Genomic DNA, 15,353 nt, shown 5'->3' on the forward strand with positions numbered 1-15,353 from the left:
CTTTGGAAGCCCCCGCGTGTATACCTAGATGTGCTATTTAATGAGCTGCGCACATTGTTTAATTGCACATGACCTACAATTATTCATCATTTAGCAAGTGAGACCACCGTTTGGCCCAATTTTCAGAATGGAGTGGGGAAAATAACCTAGGAAGTTAAGACACACACACACACACACACACACACACACACACACACACACACACACTGATTTTGGGTGGTTAAAGAAAGGGCAAACCTTTTAAAAATGCAATTATGTCACTTATAATTTTCCTTATTTTGGATTCTGCTGTTGGTGTTTGATAGCTGCCTTTTTTGCATTGTGGTTTGCCAGATCCTACATTTTTCTGTCATCTCGGGAATGAACCACCAGTAAAAGACTGTAACTCATATCTGAAACCAAAATGGTGATACTGATAGGGTGGGTCTTTTTCCTTCCTTGGGAGTGAAAATTAAGTTTCCATCTGCTCCTCGATGGCCCTGTTTCCGGCTGTAGGAGGTTGAAAGGAAAGGCTGAGTGAGAAAGAAGATCAGAGTTGAATCTGTGAGGTTGCCCTGGGGAGGAAGTACTGCTGGACGGGCTACTTAGTATGTACCTTGGGGCTTTACAACCTAGCAGCAGCTGGCATCTGGGGGCCTTTACTTAATCTTGTAGCCAATTTTGAAGTTCAAATCGATGCAAATTTTTTCTCTATTCCAGAAGCAGAGCGCTCTGAAAGAAATACATTTGCAGAAAGGCTTTCTGCTGTGGAGGCTATTGCCAATGCAATATCCGTTGTTTCAAGTAATGGCCCAGGGAATCGGGCTGGATCATCAAGTAGCCGAAGGTAATGTGATTTTTACCAGGGAAGTTTAGTTGGAGGAAAAATAAAATTCAAGTACAGGAAGGACTGTGTCTCTTATTTTCCCATGTGCATGAAGCGGTCAGCTCCTTTTGCTTTTATTTATTTTTTGTCCTTTCTTAGTAGTGAAAATCACCTTGGAGGGAAAATTTCTGGGAATGTCTAATTAGAGCTCAAGTCTAGACTAAGAGAACATCAATGTGAGGTGATTTAGATCCGTAGTTCAATCTCGAGACTTTGCATGTGCTCTAAATTCATCGTTCTTGCTTTCTAGGAAGCTATTTTCTTTAGTTGGAGAACAAATAAGAACGATAATTGGAAAGAACCTCCATCTTCCATTTTCAGTTGGCTTCCTTGGACAATTTTTTTCAGATGTATCAATCTGGGAAGAAATAAAAGGCTGATGTGCATTGTTTTCTGAATATTTGATGTTTTAAAAGTTCTAGGCCTCTTCTATAGGGTAAAGTCTGTTTATTCTAGACACCACAGAACTAAACTGCCAGGTTCTGGACTGACCATTACAGGAAGCTCGCTGTGTGCTAATGGGATAGATTGGAGAGCCTACTTAAGATGAGAACATCCCTTGCTTATTTCCCGTTCCAAATTCAACTCCTCCCTTTAAAATGCTTGCCCTTCAATTGGCACCAGGCTGCTAGCTACCAAGCTGATAGCTTTCCTGGCCTCAAAAATATCCTGAAGTGACATTTATGAAATAACTACGGGTGACCCAATGAGAATGTAAAAACCACAAGAACAGTCTGTAGCCTGTGCAGAACGTCCACCAGCGTCCTTGTTAAGGACAACACAGGCAGAGACAGTGTTTGGTCTTCAGTGGAAAGCAACTTAAAATTATTTTTTGCAAACTTGTAGTGTCTGGATTATTTCAGGAATTTCACTTCCTCAGGGAAAAAGCAGATGCAAACCACGTTGGACTGACTCTGATATGGTGGGTCCAATGCCAGTGCTGCCATCTTGTTTCATGTAAGGATTATTTTGAAGGCAAAGACTTAAAAGGAGCTTCACGAGTGCGTGACGTGTTGCTCACAGAAGTAATTTGCAGAGTAAGCTCCTTTGAGGAATTTGCCGAAGATTCCACTGCAGTGTTGTTTACCCAGTTCAAGCTCAGGGCTTCCGGCTGCACACACAGATGAAAGCACAGGAGTCTTACTATCCACGCCGGGCAGTAGGAAGTCTACAGACTCTGCTTCATTGACGTGAAACCCTCTAGCCTACAATGGATTTTTCTAGGCGATGCCCCTTGATGAGTATGCAGGCTGGGCTTGCTGAGCTGTAAGCTCAAATCTGGTGCAGTTCCAGTATCGAGTGGAGTGCTGTTAAATGCCTTCAGATGACTTGACTCAGAAGTTGTGTTATGAGACTCCCTAGTTCCTGAGTACAAAGGTCAGATTTAGTGGAAAGCTTGATTGATGCATCTGATTGCAGGTGTATGTAATCTAGAGATTGTTAATCTGGAAGACACATGACCTTCGCTTTTTTGTCACAGTGGTGTGTTTGAACATGACTGGATTCTAAGGCTTCTGTAGCATGGATATAACGTGCTTTCAAAGAGGAAATTACATCATCCTTGAATTCTTCCATATTGTCAGAAAATACGATGACTCCAGGCAAGCCTTTATGAAGAAGTGTCAAAACACTGAATCTTAGCAGCCAAGGTGGTATCTCCTCAGTATTGTCCTCAGCCACTGAGGATACAGGTGAATCTTCATGAATTGTGTACAACATCTTGAAGAATAATTTTGTTTTTTGTTTGTTTTGTTGGTTTTTTTTTTTTTTTTGGTTTTGGTTTTTACAAAGAATCTCTATGAGGAGCTGGGCATTGTACTTAAAAATGTTCCCAAGACCAAATGAAGAAAAAAGTTTAATGACAATTATTTTTAAATGACAAGTTATGAGCTCTCATTTAGTATTGAACTAATTAACTCAGTCATAACAAAGTTGGGCATTTACAAGTTCAAGATGAGCCTGAGGGCTCAGTGTATTATCTTTGAGTCTAAAGCCACTCTTATGATCTAGGGGTTGGGGGATAGTCACATTGGTTTTCTCTGGTCTGTACAGTGTTAAAAACCATTTCCTTTAAAATGTGGAGGTCTTCAGATAGGCCTGTCTACTCTGGTTTGCCAGCATTCTCTCCTCCTCACACCTGTCTGTTACTGGCTTACTGTACTGCGTGGCCCAGTCAGCATCAAGTGTGTGACCCTGAAGGAAATAAACATTTCTCTTACAAGGCCAGAGCACACATATTTTTAGGTCATTCCAAGTGTTTCCCAACTATTGCTCATTTTCCTCTGCTGTAAGACACACTAGGATACTTAAGAGTCTATTGAGCTTATTAATTAAGTGTGTAGAGGTGCTGCCAAGCTCAAACCCCTGGCGTGTTCCGTAATTGGTAAGGAGCCTGCCTTTCTCTCTGGATGGTGTCTTTGGACTGGGAGGTGGCCTTGACTGAAACAAGCGCTCTGCCTTGCTCCCCCTCCACATTTTAAAAACGCTTAGATTCAAGATTTCTCAGTTGGGGGAAAGAAGACAGATGACATTGGTTGTAGATACTTCGTAATAGTAAATACTACAGTAACTAATATTATTTGAGTCATTAAATTTTATTTTGCAGAATATTCCAAAAGTGTATCATCGTACATAACCCAAAGCAAGCTCACTGCCATTGAGTCATTTTTTTCGACTCACAGTGACCCTATAAACGGGTTTCCAGGACTCTAAATCTTTACAGGCGCACACAGCCTCATCTTCCTCCTTCGGAGCAGCTCATCGGTTTGAACCACTGACCTTGTGGTTTGCCGCCCAACACATAGCTCATAGCACTATGAGCCTCAAAGGAGACGTGCTTCTGAAAGTGGGCTCCAAAAGAAATTTTGTAAATGGTTTCATTTGTTTCCTTGTAAAATTGATAATGGATTGAAACAAAAACATATCTGCCCTAGGATGAAAAAAATAATCACAAATATTTTTCCCCAGATTGCTTATTTATAGGTATAGCATGCTCACAGGTCTTTCACGTCAGAAATGTCCAGACTTTTGGAATTCTATCTGTGTTGCAGGATGAAGCTCCTTATGTGACCTTAGAGGGCAGTTTTTACTCTACCCATCTAGAGACTCTAAAGTGGTGGCTGAGTGAAAGGATTTGCCTGATTTTGCTTCCTCTTAATTGCTGTTAATTCTTCACGGGTTCCCACTGTAGCCTTTGAAGGTCTCTGTGCAGGGAATTATCAGGCCCTGAAGTTTTGGTTGGTGATCATTTGTTTCTTTTTGGCATTGTGCACACTTGTGCACACTTTTTTTCCCGGTTTAGCAGGAAGAAAAAATATGCCCAGACACTAACATATCATACAAGCTCCAGTTTCATTTATTAATTTCCTTGGGATGCACATTGTACTGTTTAAAGAAAATTAAAAGAAAAACCAACTTCTTTTTCTTTCGTATTTTGAAAGAAAATCTAAATTGGTCTTTATTTTAGAAACGATTCTGTGTAGATGTTAGTTTCATTGTTTTTTGAGATCATAGCCCAGGGATTTAATGGGTGTCTGGGATTTCTAAAATGTTGCAGATCAAGGCTAAAAATGTTGGTTTTGTACTAATCAGTATGTTTCCTAATGTCTATTATTAAGCTTTATTCTTACTGATTATAAGCATAGGACAGAAACAATTTTTGGTTTTGATGTTCAGCTGTTCATTTATCTTAACCGTGTGAGTAGATACAAATTTATTTTATCATCTTCACGACACTTCTTGTTCCCTGTGCTTAAGTGTTTGTGGGAGCTAAATTGAGTGGTTTTAGTGCTGAACTGGCTGGCAGGAGCTCTCAGTTGCATTTCTACCCCTCACTGGCTTCCTCGGTGATCTTAGAATTGGCATCTGTGCTTCACTTCCCTTGGCTGGAGTGCGTGTTTGTAGAATAAGCTTTGAACTTCTAGGATGCGAAGTTCTGGGCACGTTTGGATGTCCTAGTGAGCTCTGGTTTTTGTCCCTGTTCTTCTAGTTTGAGATTACGGGAAATGATGCGGCGTTCCTTGAGGGCTGCTGGTTTGGGCAGACATGAGGCAGGAGCTTCATCCAGTGAGCACCAGGACCCCGTCTCACCTCCCATAGCCCCCCCGAGTTGGGTTCCTGACCCCCCTGCAATGGATCCTGGTAAGAGCTGTTACCTTACTCAGTGTTTAAGAAAAAAGACAAAAGTCTTGAAAAAAGAGAAATTGAATGTCTTAATGGACTTTTTAGGAGTTTGGAATGTTTGAAAGTAGCATCATAGTTATTTGAATAAAAGTTTGGTTTGGGATCTTTTGCTTTAAAAATTAAAATTTTGGAAACTTTAGTACTCCTCTCATACAGGAATATTAAAATTTTGTTCTTGGAAAGAAGCCATAGTTAGATACTTTGTTAAGCATATCTCAAGATAGATAATTCATTGATTTACGTGATGAATTTCTTCTCAATAGTTTTCAAGTTTTCACTTTAAACTTCTGTCTTATTTGACCTTTGGCTGCAGTGAAAAGCTATAAGGCCAGTTAAGAGAACATGTTAGGAACATGTTGTCTATAATGATGTACATCCTACTGTTCTGTTTACTAAAAGATGGTGACATTGATTTTATCCTGGCCCCCGCTGTGGGATCTCTTACCACAGCAGCGACTGGCACCGGTCAAGGACCAAGCACCTCCACCATCCCAGGTGAGAATCTATTCCGAGTTCTCTGCCTAGGAGTTTGGAAGGAATAAAAAGGTACACTTTGCTTAAGGTCTCTACAGGGTCTCACTTTATCTCAAGTAGATTTTCCTGGGCTTGAAAAGCTTCTAATTCTCTGACTTAGATTTATTCCCTATATCAGTGAAAATGTTACGTGCATGTTAGGTACGTTTGTAAATAGGAGGCTTATAAAATACATTCATGTGTTTAAATTCCTTGTAATGAAGTTAATGGCTTATTACTAATCCAAGAGACTTTTTCTTAGCTAATGGTTTGTTTAATTTATATCCCTAGTATATTATTCCAGAACATTTTACTTTGTCTTATTTACTCTGTTTTGTAACCAAATGCTTGCAGGCCCTTCCACAGAGCCGTCTGTAGTAGAATGCAAGGATCGAAAGGCAAACGCTCATTGTATATTGAAATTGTTGTGTGACAGTGTTGTCCTGCAGCCCTGCCTTCCAGAGCTCCTCTCTGCCAAGTAAGTGGGACTTGACTTCTTATAGGAAGAAAAGCAGTTCAGCTACTGTGACTGAGTAAACTTCAGTCAACGGGAATCTCCCATTGTTTATCAGAATCCGGCATTGTAGTCCCTCTGCTATTAAGCTGTTTTCCGTGAAAAAGACCTTCTTAACTTCATATGGTATGCACTACGGAGATACAAACCAACCTTTAAGGGACCTTGTTAAAAAGATCACAGGCTCGGCTTTCGCAGATGCAGCTCCATAGATTGCAATTGTATCACTTCAGAACCGGGACAGAATTATACTAGTTTAGTGTTTATTATTTGAAGAAGCAGACTTGTTTGTGGCCACAAATTAGTGAAGTGGCTAATAAGATTGAATTCCAACCCAGGTCGGTCTCATACATTCATGACTCCTTAAATATTTAAGAAGTACAAGGGGTGTTTTTTAGTGGGAGAGAGGGAGATAGGAGTGGTGTGTTTGTTTAAACTTTTACTAAGCTTTGCGTGAAAATTTCCCAATTTAAGAATTTATGATTACTTTAATGCTAGGACCCACTAGTAAAAATAAGTCACGGAATTGATGAAGTTATCGCTAAATAGAAGCTTAGTAAATGGCCGAGGCACCTATGAAATTATGCACATGCAAAGCTTGTGAGAACTCTAGCTGCTCTGCTTCTAGGACGCTACACCTATACGCAGCACATCCAATTTTTCCTCACGTGCCTGTCATTTTTAGTTAGTGATGTCGTTTCCTCATAATCCTTTGGTACCAAAAGCATACATGCTTCTCTTTCTAATCCATGCTGCAATTCATTTTCATAGTTTTATTTCATTGGCCTGTACTTTAGTTCTTGCAGGTTATTTTTTTCCCACTTCGTCTGAGAAAGTGCACCTGCTGCCATTTTAATAAAACGATCACGATGTGAGAGCAGTTTTAAAACTAAGCAGAGGAGTGGGGCGGGCAAGGCTCCTCTGGCCGCCTTCTAGGTAACAGTCACACAGATTGTCAGTCGATCCTCTTCTTCCTTTATATATTACCCCTGTGGAAGCATCGCCTGGAGTTGCTCATAAAGTGTCCTGTTAGGTTTATATGGAAATTACCATGTGAATGACTGTCGAGAAAGGTGCTTTTCTGTATTGCATTTAACTCCTATATAAACTGCTTGGAGTTACACAGAACGCTGGGTCTCAGCATCGCATGGCATGTGTAGGGCAGCAAAGAATTAGGGGTCATATGAACAGTTTGAAAAGGCATATTCAGTATTATCAGTTTTAGAATCCCTCAAATTCCCTCCAAGTCCAAACAGGTGTGGCTTGCTAAAATTTGCTTTTATTAATTAAGCTAAAGAAAGTAAATTTGGATAAATTCGTCCCCACGAATAAATACCCAGAGGATTGCATTTAGTCAGATCATACTTCCCCTAAGGGTGGAAATAATTTAAGACTTACTGTAAACAATCAGGATACATTGCATCATGGCATAAAACATGTCTGCTCTTGAGTAGTTCATAATCAGATTAGATTGTAGATATAGTAATGTGTGTAATAATTGGGGCAGGGAGCACAGACCTGCGTTTTTGGACTAAATAGGTGGTGGGAACATAGTACATAGAGGCAGCTTACAAAATTGAAGTTAGAACCATGAAAACGGGTAGAGGAAAGTGGACGGCGACCACACGGAGACAGGAATAGGAATTGTTTTAGGATTGGTGCCATTAAGCATTGAAAGTGCATGATTAGAAGAGACTCATGGCCACTGAATCTGAAAAATGAAGCTCAAACCACCACTGTGAAGTTCTTCGAATATCATGTCAAGTATTTGGATTGGATTGTTGGAGTAATAAGTTTGGCTAGACAGGGTGGAACATGAGAATAATAGTTAATAGCGCAATAGTACCACGAAGGCTTGGAACAAGACCAGAAGAATATGCTAGAGATTATTGTTTTATTTAACTATCATTAATTTTAATGTGTATATTGTGATAAACACAACTCATAAGTTGGTTTTGTAAATGGAAAATAAGGACTGGCTGCAAAAATAAACAGTAATTGATTTTGAAGGGAAGAATCCAAGAAGAACCTATTTGTCTATCTATCTTAGTCGAGGGTGCCGGTGATGCCATTGGTGTAAGTTGATGACCTCAGGTCGAGATCAGGTTAGGGCAAACTGTGAAGGGACGTGGGAAGATTTCAAGTAGACATAACAAATGAGCAATTGTGGGTGTAAGACTGCATGTCCTTCGGAGAAGTGGGTGAAAGGCACAAGTAGCTGATGATTAGATTTGGGGGGAATTTGGGGATTTTAAGAAGTAGTGAAAGTTGATAGAAGGTTTTTGAGTGTCTTAAGAGAAAATAATAGCGAGCACTCATTAGATGCATGTTATTTGCATTATATTGTACAAATAAAAACATTTTACATTACAACCGTTTTTATCCCTTGCCACAATTCTGTTATGATAGAGATTGTTACTCCCATGTCTGGAAGGTGTGAGAGCTTGTCTTCAGCATGAAATAGCTTGACTGCAGAGTTGTTGCTGGGTATTCTCAGTCTCATTAAAGACAGGAAAATAGTCTGTGAAAACCCTGAAGATTCACAAGCTCCTTTCTTCCTTAACTGCAATACGGGAGCAAAAAGTACAGCAGGAACAGCAGCCATTTCTCGTTCGGTGGGGGGATATTTTGTAATAAAACAAATTATTTCCCATTATGCACACCCATTTTCTTTATGATCCTGTAGGAAAATCATTGCCGTTTCTCTGAGTGCTTGCTCTCGTTCTAGGGATGCGCGAGGGATGACCCCGTTTATGTCAGCGGTCAGTGGCCGAGCCTATCCTGCTGCAATTACCATCCTAGAAACCGCTCAGAAAATTGCAAAAGGTACATTTGCTCTGAGTCCTAAATAGTTTGTATGTTTTAAACGCAACTGGATGAGGCTTATGCATCGTCGTCGTCGTGAGTTGCCATCGAGTGGACTTTGACTCATGGTAACCTTGTGCAGAACAGAAAAAAACCTTTCCTGGCCCTTCCTGTGCCATCTTCATAAACGTTGGAGGTTCTGTGGATTTTCTGTCAGTTTGTGCCATTGAAGGTTTCCCTCATGTTTGCTGACTGTTTTTGAACTTAAGGTCTTTATGTAAATGGTATTATTGTCTGTATTAAGCTACTATGTAACTTATGCACACGTGTATCAAATTCATTTGTTTCTACTTTACTCACGTGTATTTTATCTTCCAACTTCCCATCAAGAAACATTTTTGAAGAAACTTCAAGTTAGAAAAAATCATACTGGAGATCATAATATCTTGTAGAAATTAACGGTGGATTATTTCTAGAATCTGTCCTGTCACTGGTGAACTACTGGTGGTAGTTATAAAATCTTAGGGCAATAGTAAACAACTATCTTATTATAGGGACTTATGCTTGGCATTCCTGCATTCTAGAAAACTCTAAAGAATGTCAATTTCTGATACCCAGTCTTAAAGAGATAAAAGTAGCTATGGTAAAAGCACTGGTGCTCATTTGCTATATTGTCATAATTTGCTAAGTAGCGCTAGGACTTGAGTCTAAACTGCTTTACGTAGCAGTAAGTATTCAAGTGGCTGACATGGTGTATTAGCATTGTGAGGTGTGGTTTGAATTTATGATGATATAATGCTCTGCCTTGCATTGATCCAAAATTACATGGATTTCCTTGCTTGGTGACTTTGTATTATCAGTTTCTGATTGATATTTCTATGTATCAAGGCTTTTCCATTTGCGGGAAGTAGTCCTTTTCTGATACATGACCTACTGCTATTAATCTTTTTAGCGGAAGTTTCCTCCAGTGAGAAAGAGGAAGATGTGTTTATGGGAATGGTGTGTCCATCGGGTACCAACCCAGATGATTCTCCTTTATATGTCTTGTGTTGCAATGACACCTGCAGCTTTACCTGGACTGGGGCAGAGCACATTAACCAGGTATGCTATTTTATATGTCCTTGTATTTCCGCCATCTTCAGCCTCCTTACAACTCTCATTGGAGTTGTAGTTCTCAACCTTGGGATTACAAGTCTGCTATTTCTCTGTACTCTGAGGTAGAAAATTCTCCAAAGAAAGTGAACCTAGTTGGGTACTGAATATGGGATACACTTATTGTATGGGATAGTACATTAAGTGGAACTCCCTGCTGAGTGATCTAATGTGGTCCAGGAGCGCTAGTGGCACAGTGGTTACACATTGGGCTGCAAGGTTAGCAGTTCAAGACCACCAGCCGCTCACCAGGAGAAAGATAGGACTTACTGCTCCCGCCAATAGTCTCTGAATCCCACAGGGGCAGTTCTACCTTGTCTGATAGGCTTTCTGTGAGTTTGCATTGACTTTATGGCATTAAGTTTGGATTTTTTTTTGAGTTTATAATCTTGATAGATGTCTTGGTAGATGTTTTGTAAATATCATGTCTGTCAGGTAATATATTTATTGCCCCACTGGGAGGATTTTATTTCTATTTATGTAATGGAAATTGTGTATTCACTGGTGCCTATATAATGCCTTCTTTTTTAGAGCACGGCATTAATTTTATTCTGTTCCATTGTGATTGGATTGATAGCGTTGTGACAAAATAAATATTTATTATTACTATATAACTTTTAAATCTTTTAAAAATCATGCCATTGAAATACTTAAAAGCAGCTCTCTGGAGCCACATAAAAACAGAAAATTAAAACCTGCTGTTTGCATTTTAGAATCTTTTCTTTTTTAAATCATTTTATTGGGGGCTTGTACAATTCTTATCACCATCCATCCAGTCAAGCACATTTGTACGTTTGTTGCCACCATCATTCTCAAAACATTTTCTACTTAGACCCTTGGTATCAGCTCATTTTGTCCCTTCCCAACCCTCCCTCCCTCCCCTTTGAGAATTTATTTATTTGTTCATGTCTTACCCTGTCTGCTGTCACATTTTAGGATATTTTCGAGTGTCGGACTTGCGGCTTGCTGGAGTCACTTTGCTGTTGTACAGAATGTGCCAGGGTTTGTCATAAAGGTCATGACTGCAAGTGAGTACAGTTCTTGTTCCCTGTCATGGAAACCGCCGAGGTGTGTTACTGCGCTAAAATCATCCACATGGTCCGAATGGACCTGATGGCAGTGATCTTCAGACGTACACTCAGTCATGTTTTGTTTATATTTCAGAACCCATAAAATTTTCTCATGCTGCCCTCTTCACGCCAATTTACAAATGGAAAAAACCCTGTGGTTCATAATTTAAAGTAAATTGCAGTGTTGATTTTTTTCCCTTCTAGTTCTAGGAAAAATCCTGTTGAAAAAGGTTAAAATGCATTGTAATGAGTGTGGGATCAGTCTTTTGAGAACCCCATCCTTAGAAGGAGTTTGGCTGGAGCTTCCAGCCATGCTCTCGGTGCCTTGAGCTTTCATTTGCTGTGGGAAAGTGGCCACAGGCACTGAGACTCAGGTGCGTGTTTGGTCTGGGCCTTATTTGGTTCTTAAACTTCATTTTCCTCTTACACAATTGAATCACCAACCTAAAAAGAAAGCACTGTAACCACATTCCTTTCAGGTCTAAGAAGAATCCTTGTCACGATGCCTTAGCAGCATAGTCATATCCATGTCAATGTATTACACATGGAGAGGCTTAGCGTTTGTAACAGGTCATTGGATTGTAAAGACCATCTATGGGGCTTTAAAATGACTAAGTAAAGTCGGGCAAGTGTTTGTAATATTTGTGTTTTCCCTGTTTTCTGCACTTGAAAATGATCATCTCTTGTTTCACTGAGTACTTAATTATCAGTACATTCGTTGCTCAGGTGCGGGTGGAGACAAGTAAGATAGCCCCTGCCATCACACAGCTGACAGCCCTATTCGAGGACACCAGTAGGAAATCTTTGCCCTCAAGGGTGGTGTGCAGTCCATTAAATGCTTCCAGAAGGAGCAGTGACCCTTGCTTGGGACCATAGGCAACTCAGGAGATACTCCAGAGGAAGTGCCTGCATCTGAGCCCTCAGTCTACCTCTCTTCATGGGAATTCTTTGTGGTTTTAAAGATTTCTTACTGTTCTACTTAAATCCTTCTTAGTACGTCAAACTTAGCAGCTGGGCATTTAAAAATTAGCAAGCTTTCGTTTCCATGAGCTGTGCATTTAATTTCAATGAAGACCTTTGTGTTTTGTTTTTTAAAAATCTGTGGTTTGACTTATGTATTAATATTTTCTAGACTTAAAAGAACATCTCCAACAGCCTATTGTGATTGCTGGGAGAAATGTAAATGTAAAACTTTAATCGCTGGACAGAAATCTGCTCGTCTTGATCTGCTGTACCGTCTGCTCACTGCTACTAACCTGGTCACGCTGCCAAACAGCAGGCAAGTGGGCCTGGGACGCATCCCTGAATTCAGTTCCCTTCCACTGCAAAGCCAGGCCATCCTACATTGCCTGTCTTTGCTCATCAGTGCGTCCGTTGCGTTTTGCAGGGGAGAGCACCTCCTGCTGTTTCTAGTGCAGACGGTGGCCAGGCAGACTGTGGAGCACTGCCAGTACCGGCCACCTCGAATCCGAGAGGATCGGAACCGGAAAACGGCCAGCCCTGAAGGTAAAGCTACCTGGCATTCCTCACATCTATGGAAAGAAAATGTTGCGGTCCACTCACTGTGCTTTTCCCTGCTCTAGATTCAGATATGCCTGATCATGATTTAGAGCCTCCAAGATTTGCCCAGCTTGCATTGGAGCGAGTTCTCCAGGACTGGAATGCCTTGAAATCTATGATTATGTTTGGGTCGCAGGAGAATAAAGACCCGTATGTATTCATCGACATATTTTTAGATCTCGCCACTGCTAGTGTGTCAGCAGTAATAACTGGCATTCTATCTTCCCTTCTCCCTTCAGCCTCAGTGCCAGCAGCCGGATAGGCCATCTTCTGCCTGAAGAACAAGTGTACCTCAATCAGCAGAGCGGGACCATTCGGCTGGACTGTTTCACTCACTGCCTTATAGTCAAGTGCACAGCGGACATTCTGGTAGGTTCTGAAGGCCTGCTGCACGCACATGAAATCACGCATGCCATGGCCTTACTCTAATGCAAACTACGCAGTTAGTAATTAAGAGGAGTGGATATATTTCTATTCTGTTTTTCCACTTTTTTTTCCCCCATTGGCCAAAACTTTCATTACGAGAGAACAAATTTCTCCTTACTTGGCAGATACTAACCAATTGTTCTCATAGAATAGAAAATATATTTTAAACAAAAGAAGGAAAGAAAAAAATATATAGGAAGAGGTTTCCAAAAAATTGTGGGAAAATGGAATAAAAAGATAATGAAATTTCCTCATACATCACCATTTTGGAGTCCTTTTGGTTGTAATTTATGTGCATTTCTATTCTTTTAAGTTCACTGTAATTACTATACACTCCCCCCCCCCCCCCGAGGTCTCTCTGTTTTCTTGTTCTTTATTGTTGACTCCAAAGTTTCCAGAATCCACTCCTAACTTGCAAAGATTAAACATATACAGTTGAAGTATAAGCTTGGCATATATGTGTTACACAAACATGTAAAAATAGTTAACTTTTTCACAGTTTCCTATTTATTTATTTGATTATTATGACCCTTATTAATAACTGGAATACTGGCTGCAATTAGAATACTAATGAGTGTTGGGGAAGCTTTGTAGGAAATATTTTAAAGTACCAAATAAAAATTAGATTTTTGTTAAAAATTTTAATGTATTAAAATACAGTATGTATACAGTATAGACCAGTTTTCAAAATTAATATCAACTTAGTGCATTGTTCTAAATCCCTTCAAGCAAACAAAGTGGAGCTATGAAACGCAGTACTGATGAGGTTGTGTTAAAGAAGAACACAACAGACATTGTCAGGTGGCATGGGCTGGGAAGCCATTACTGTGTGGAGAGCCCCCAAAATACCTGCCCACAGAATTTGTCGAAAGAAATCATTTACCCCATGAAAAACAAAATAACGATACAGAACTATGTAAAGTTTATAAACTGAAACATCTTAAGCCTCCAGTAATAATGGGCTCTTTAAACCAATTTCAACACAATCACTTAGTGAACTCTAATCCAGCAGTGTTTGAAAAGGGTGAAGGTCAGCAGCACGAGGGACGTTGGCCCCGTGGCTGCAACAGTGCACTCGGGCATAGGAACAGCTGCAAGGACGGTGCCTTGCAGGGTGTTAACTTAGTGTGCTTTGGGGCGCTGTGGGTTGCAACCAACTCAATGGCATCTAACAACAAAGCAACATGTTTTTAAAGTGAAGTTACTATGTTCTCTGATTAATAGATGTGCATCGAAAAGACACTAAGAATAATTGGCTGTATGAGGTGATGGTATTACTTATTAATGTAAACATTTGAATCTACTTGGTATGCCGTCTGTTGTGTGCTGTTGAGTTGATTCAGATTCATGTGAATGCTGTTTGGTCGAGTAGAACTGCCCCAGAGGGTTCCTAGTGTGTAATCTTTGTGGGAGCCTGGGATCACATCCTTCCTTCTTTGGAGCTGCTGGTGGGTTCAAACTACTGATCTTTCGGTTGGCAGCTCAACTGCTCATTGCTGTGCCACCACGCTCCCAGTACTCTTTCGTGCGTAAAGTACATTCTTCCTCTGACGGGACGTATTTGGAGTTGCACCAAATGCTGCTCTAACCCGAATACCACACAGGGGTGTTTTCAAAGGACAGAAGGCTTTCTCTTAGAGTTCAAGAAGCTGGAAGTCCAAGTTCATGCAGAGGCTCCAGGGAAAGGCTCTCTGCTCACCCTGGGGACTAAATCCCTGTCCTGCTGTGCTAACATTTCTTCTTGGTGTTTCTTGGCGTAACCACGCGGTCTCTGTCGTTTCTTCAACGCTCCATTTTTGTTAGCATCTTCTGTGCCTGATTTTGTGCATCTATCTCAAAGATCATTTTTTAATACATACCTTATACCAACCAACATGACCTCTTGTAACAAATAAATCCCTACTCCCAAGTGAGATTATATTCACAGGTATAGGAATTAGATTTAGATGGAAGACTATAGAACTGAAGACATGGTCCTTAAAACCCACTGCACTGAATCCATCCTGACGTACAGTGACCATAATAGGATAAAGTGTACTTGCCCCTTTTGGTTTCTGAGACTGATCTTTAAGAGACCTCTTAGCGAGTCTCTTCTGTGACTGGTTGATTTGAACAGCTAACCTTGCAGTTAGCCATTTAACTATGCCACCAGGGCTCCTTGAGATTGTATTTAGGAGCCACTATAGGTTAAAGGAGGCCTGATGATGCAAGATGCTAAGTACTCTACTGTGAATTGAAAGTCAGTTCAAGCAAACCCACCAGCCAT

At 40.5% G+C, this 15,353-nt stretch overlaps 1 protein-coding gene across 1 annotated transcript in view; it reads left to right on the top strand.

Moving 5' to 3' along the window:
- Positions 1-15,353, top strand: part of UBR5 (ubiquitin protein ligase E3 component n-recognin 5) — a 137,907-nt gene that overhangs the window by 87,882 nt on the left and 34,672 nt on the right. The window contains exons 22-32 of the mRNA XM_075549424.1: positions 700-826; positions 4,854-5,005; positions 5,447-5,542; positions 5,915-6,038; positions 8,803-8,900; positions 9,832-9,980; positions 10,968-11,059; positions 12,234-12,380; positions 12,489-12,607; positions 12,685-12,811; positions 12,901-13,030. Of these exons, the coding sequence (XP_075405539.1) occupies positions 700-826; positions 4,854-5,005; positions 5,447-5,542; positions 5,915-6,038; positions 8,803-8,900; positions 9,832-9,980; positions 10,968-11,059; positions 12,234-12,380; positions 12,489-12,607; positions 12,685-12,811; positions 12,901-13,030 (1,361 nt within the window). The remainder of the gene's footprint in view (positions 1-699; positions 827-4,853; positions 5,006-5,446; positions 5,543-5,914; positions 6,039-8,802; positions 8,901-9,831; positions 9,981-10,967; positions 11,060-12,233; positions 12,381-12,488; positions 12,608-12,684; positions 12,812-12,900; positions 13,031-15,353) is intronic.

The sequence above is a fragment of the Tenrec ecaudatus genome, chromosome 5, assembly GCF_050624435.1.
Source record: "Tenrec ecaudatus isolate mTenEca1 chromosome 5, mTenEca1.hap1, whole genome shotgun sequence".
Taxonomy (NCBI): Eukaryota; Metazoa; Chordata; class Mammalia; order Afrosoricida; family Tenrecidae; genus Tenrec; species Tenrec ecaudatus.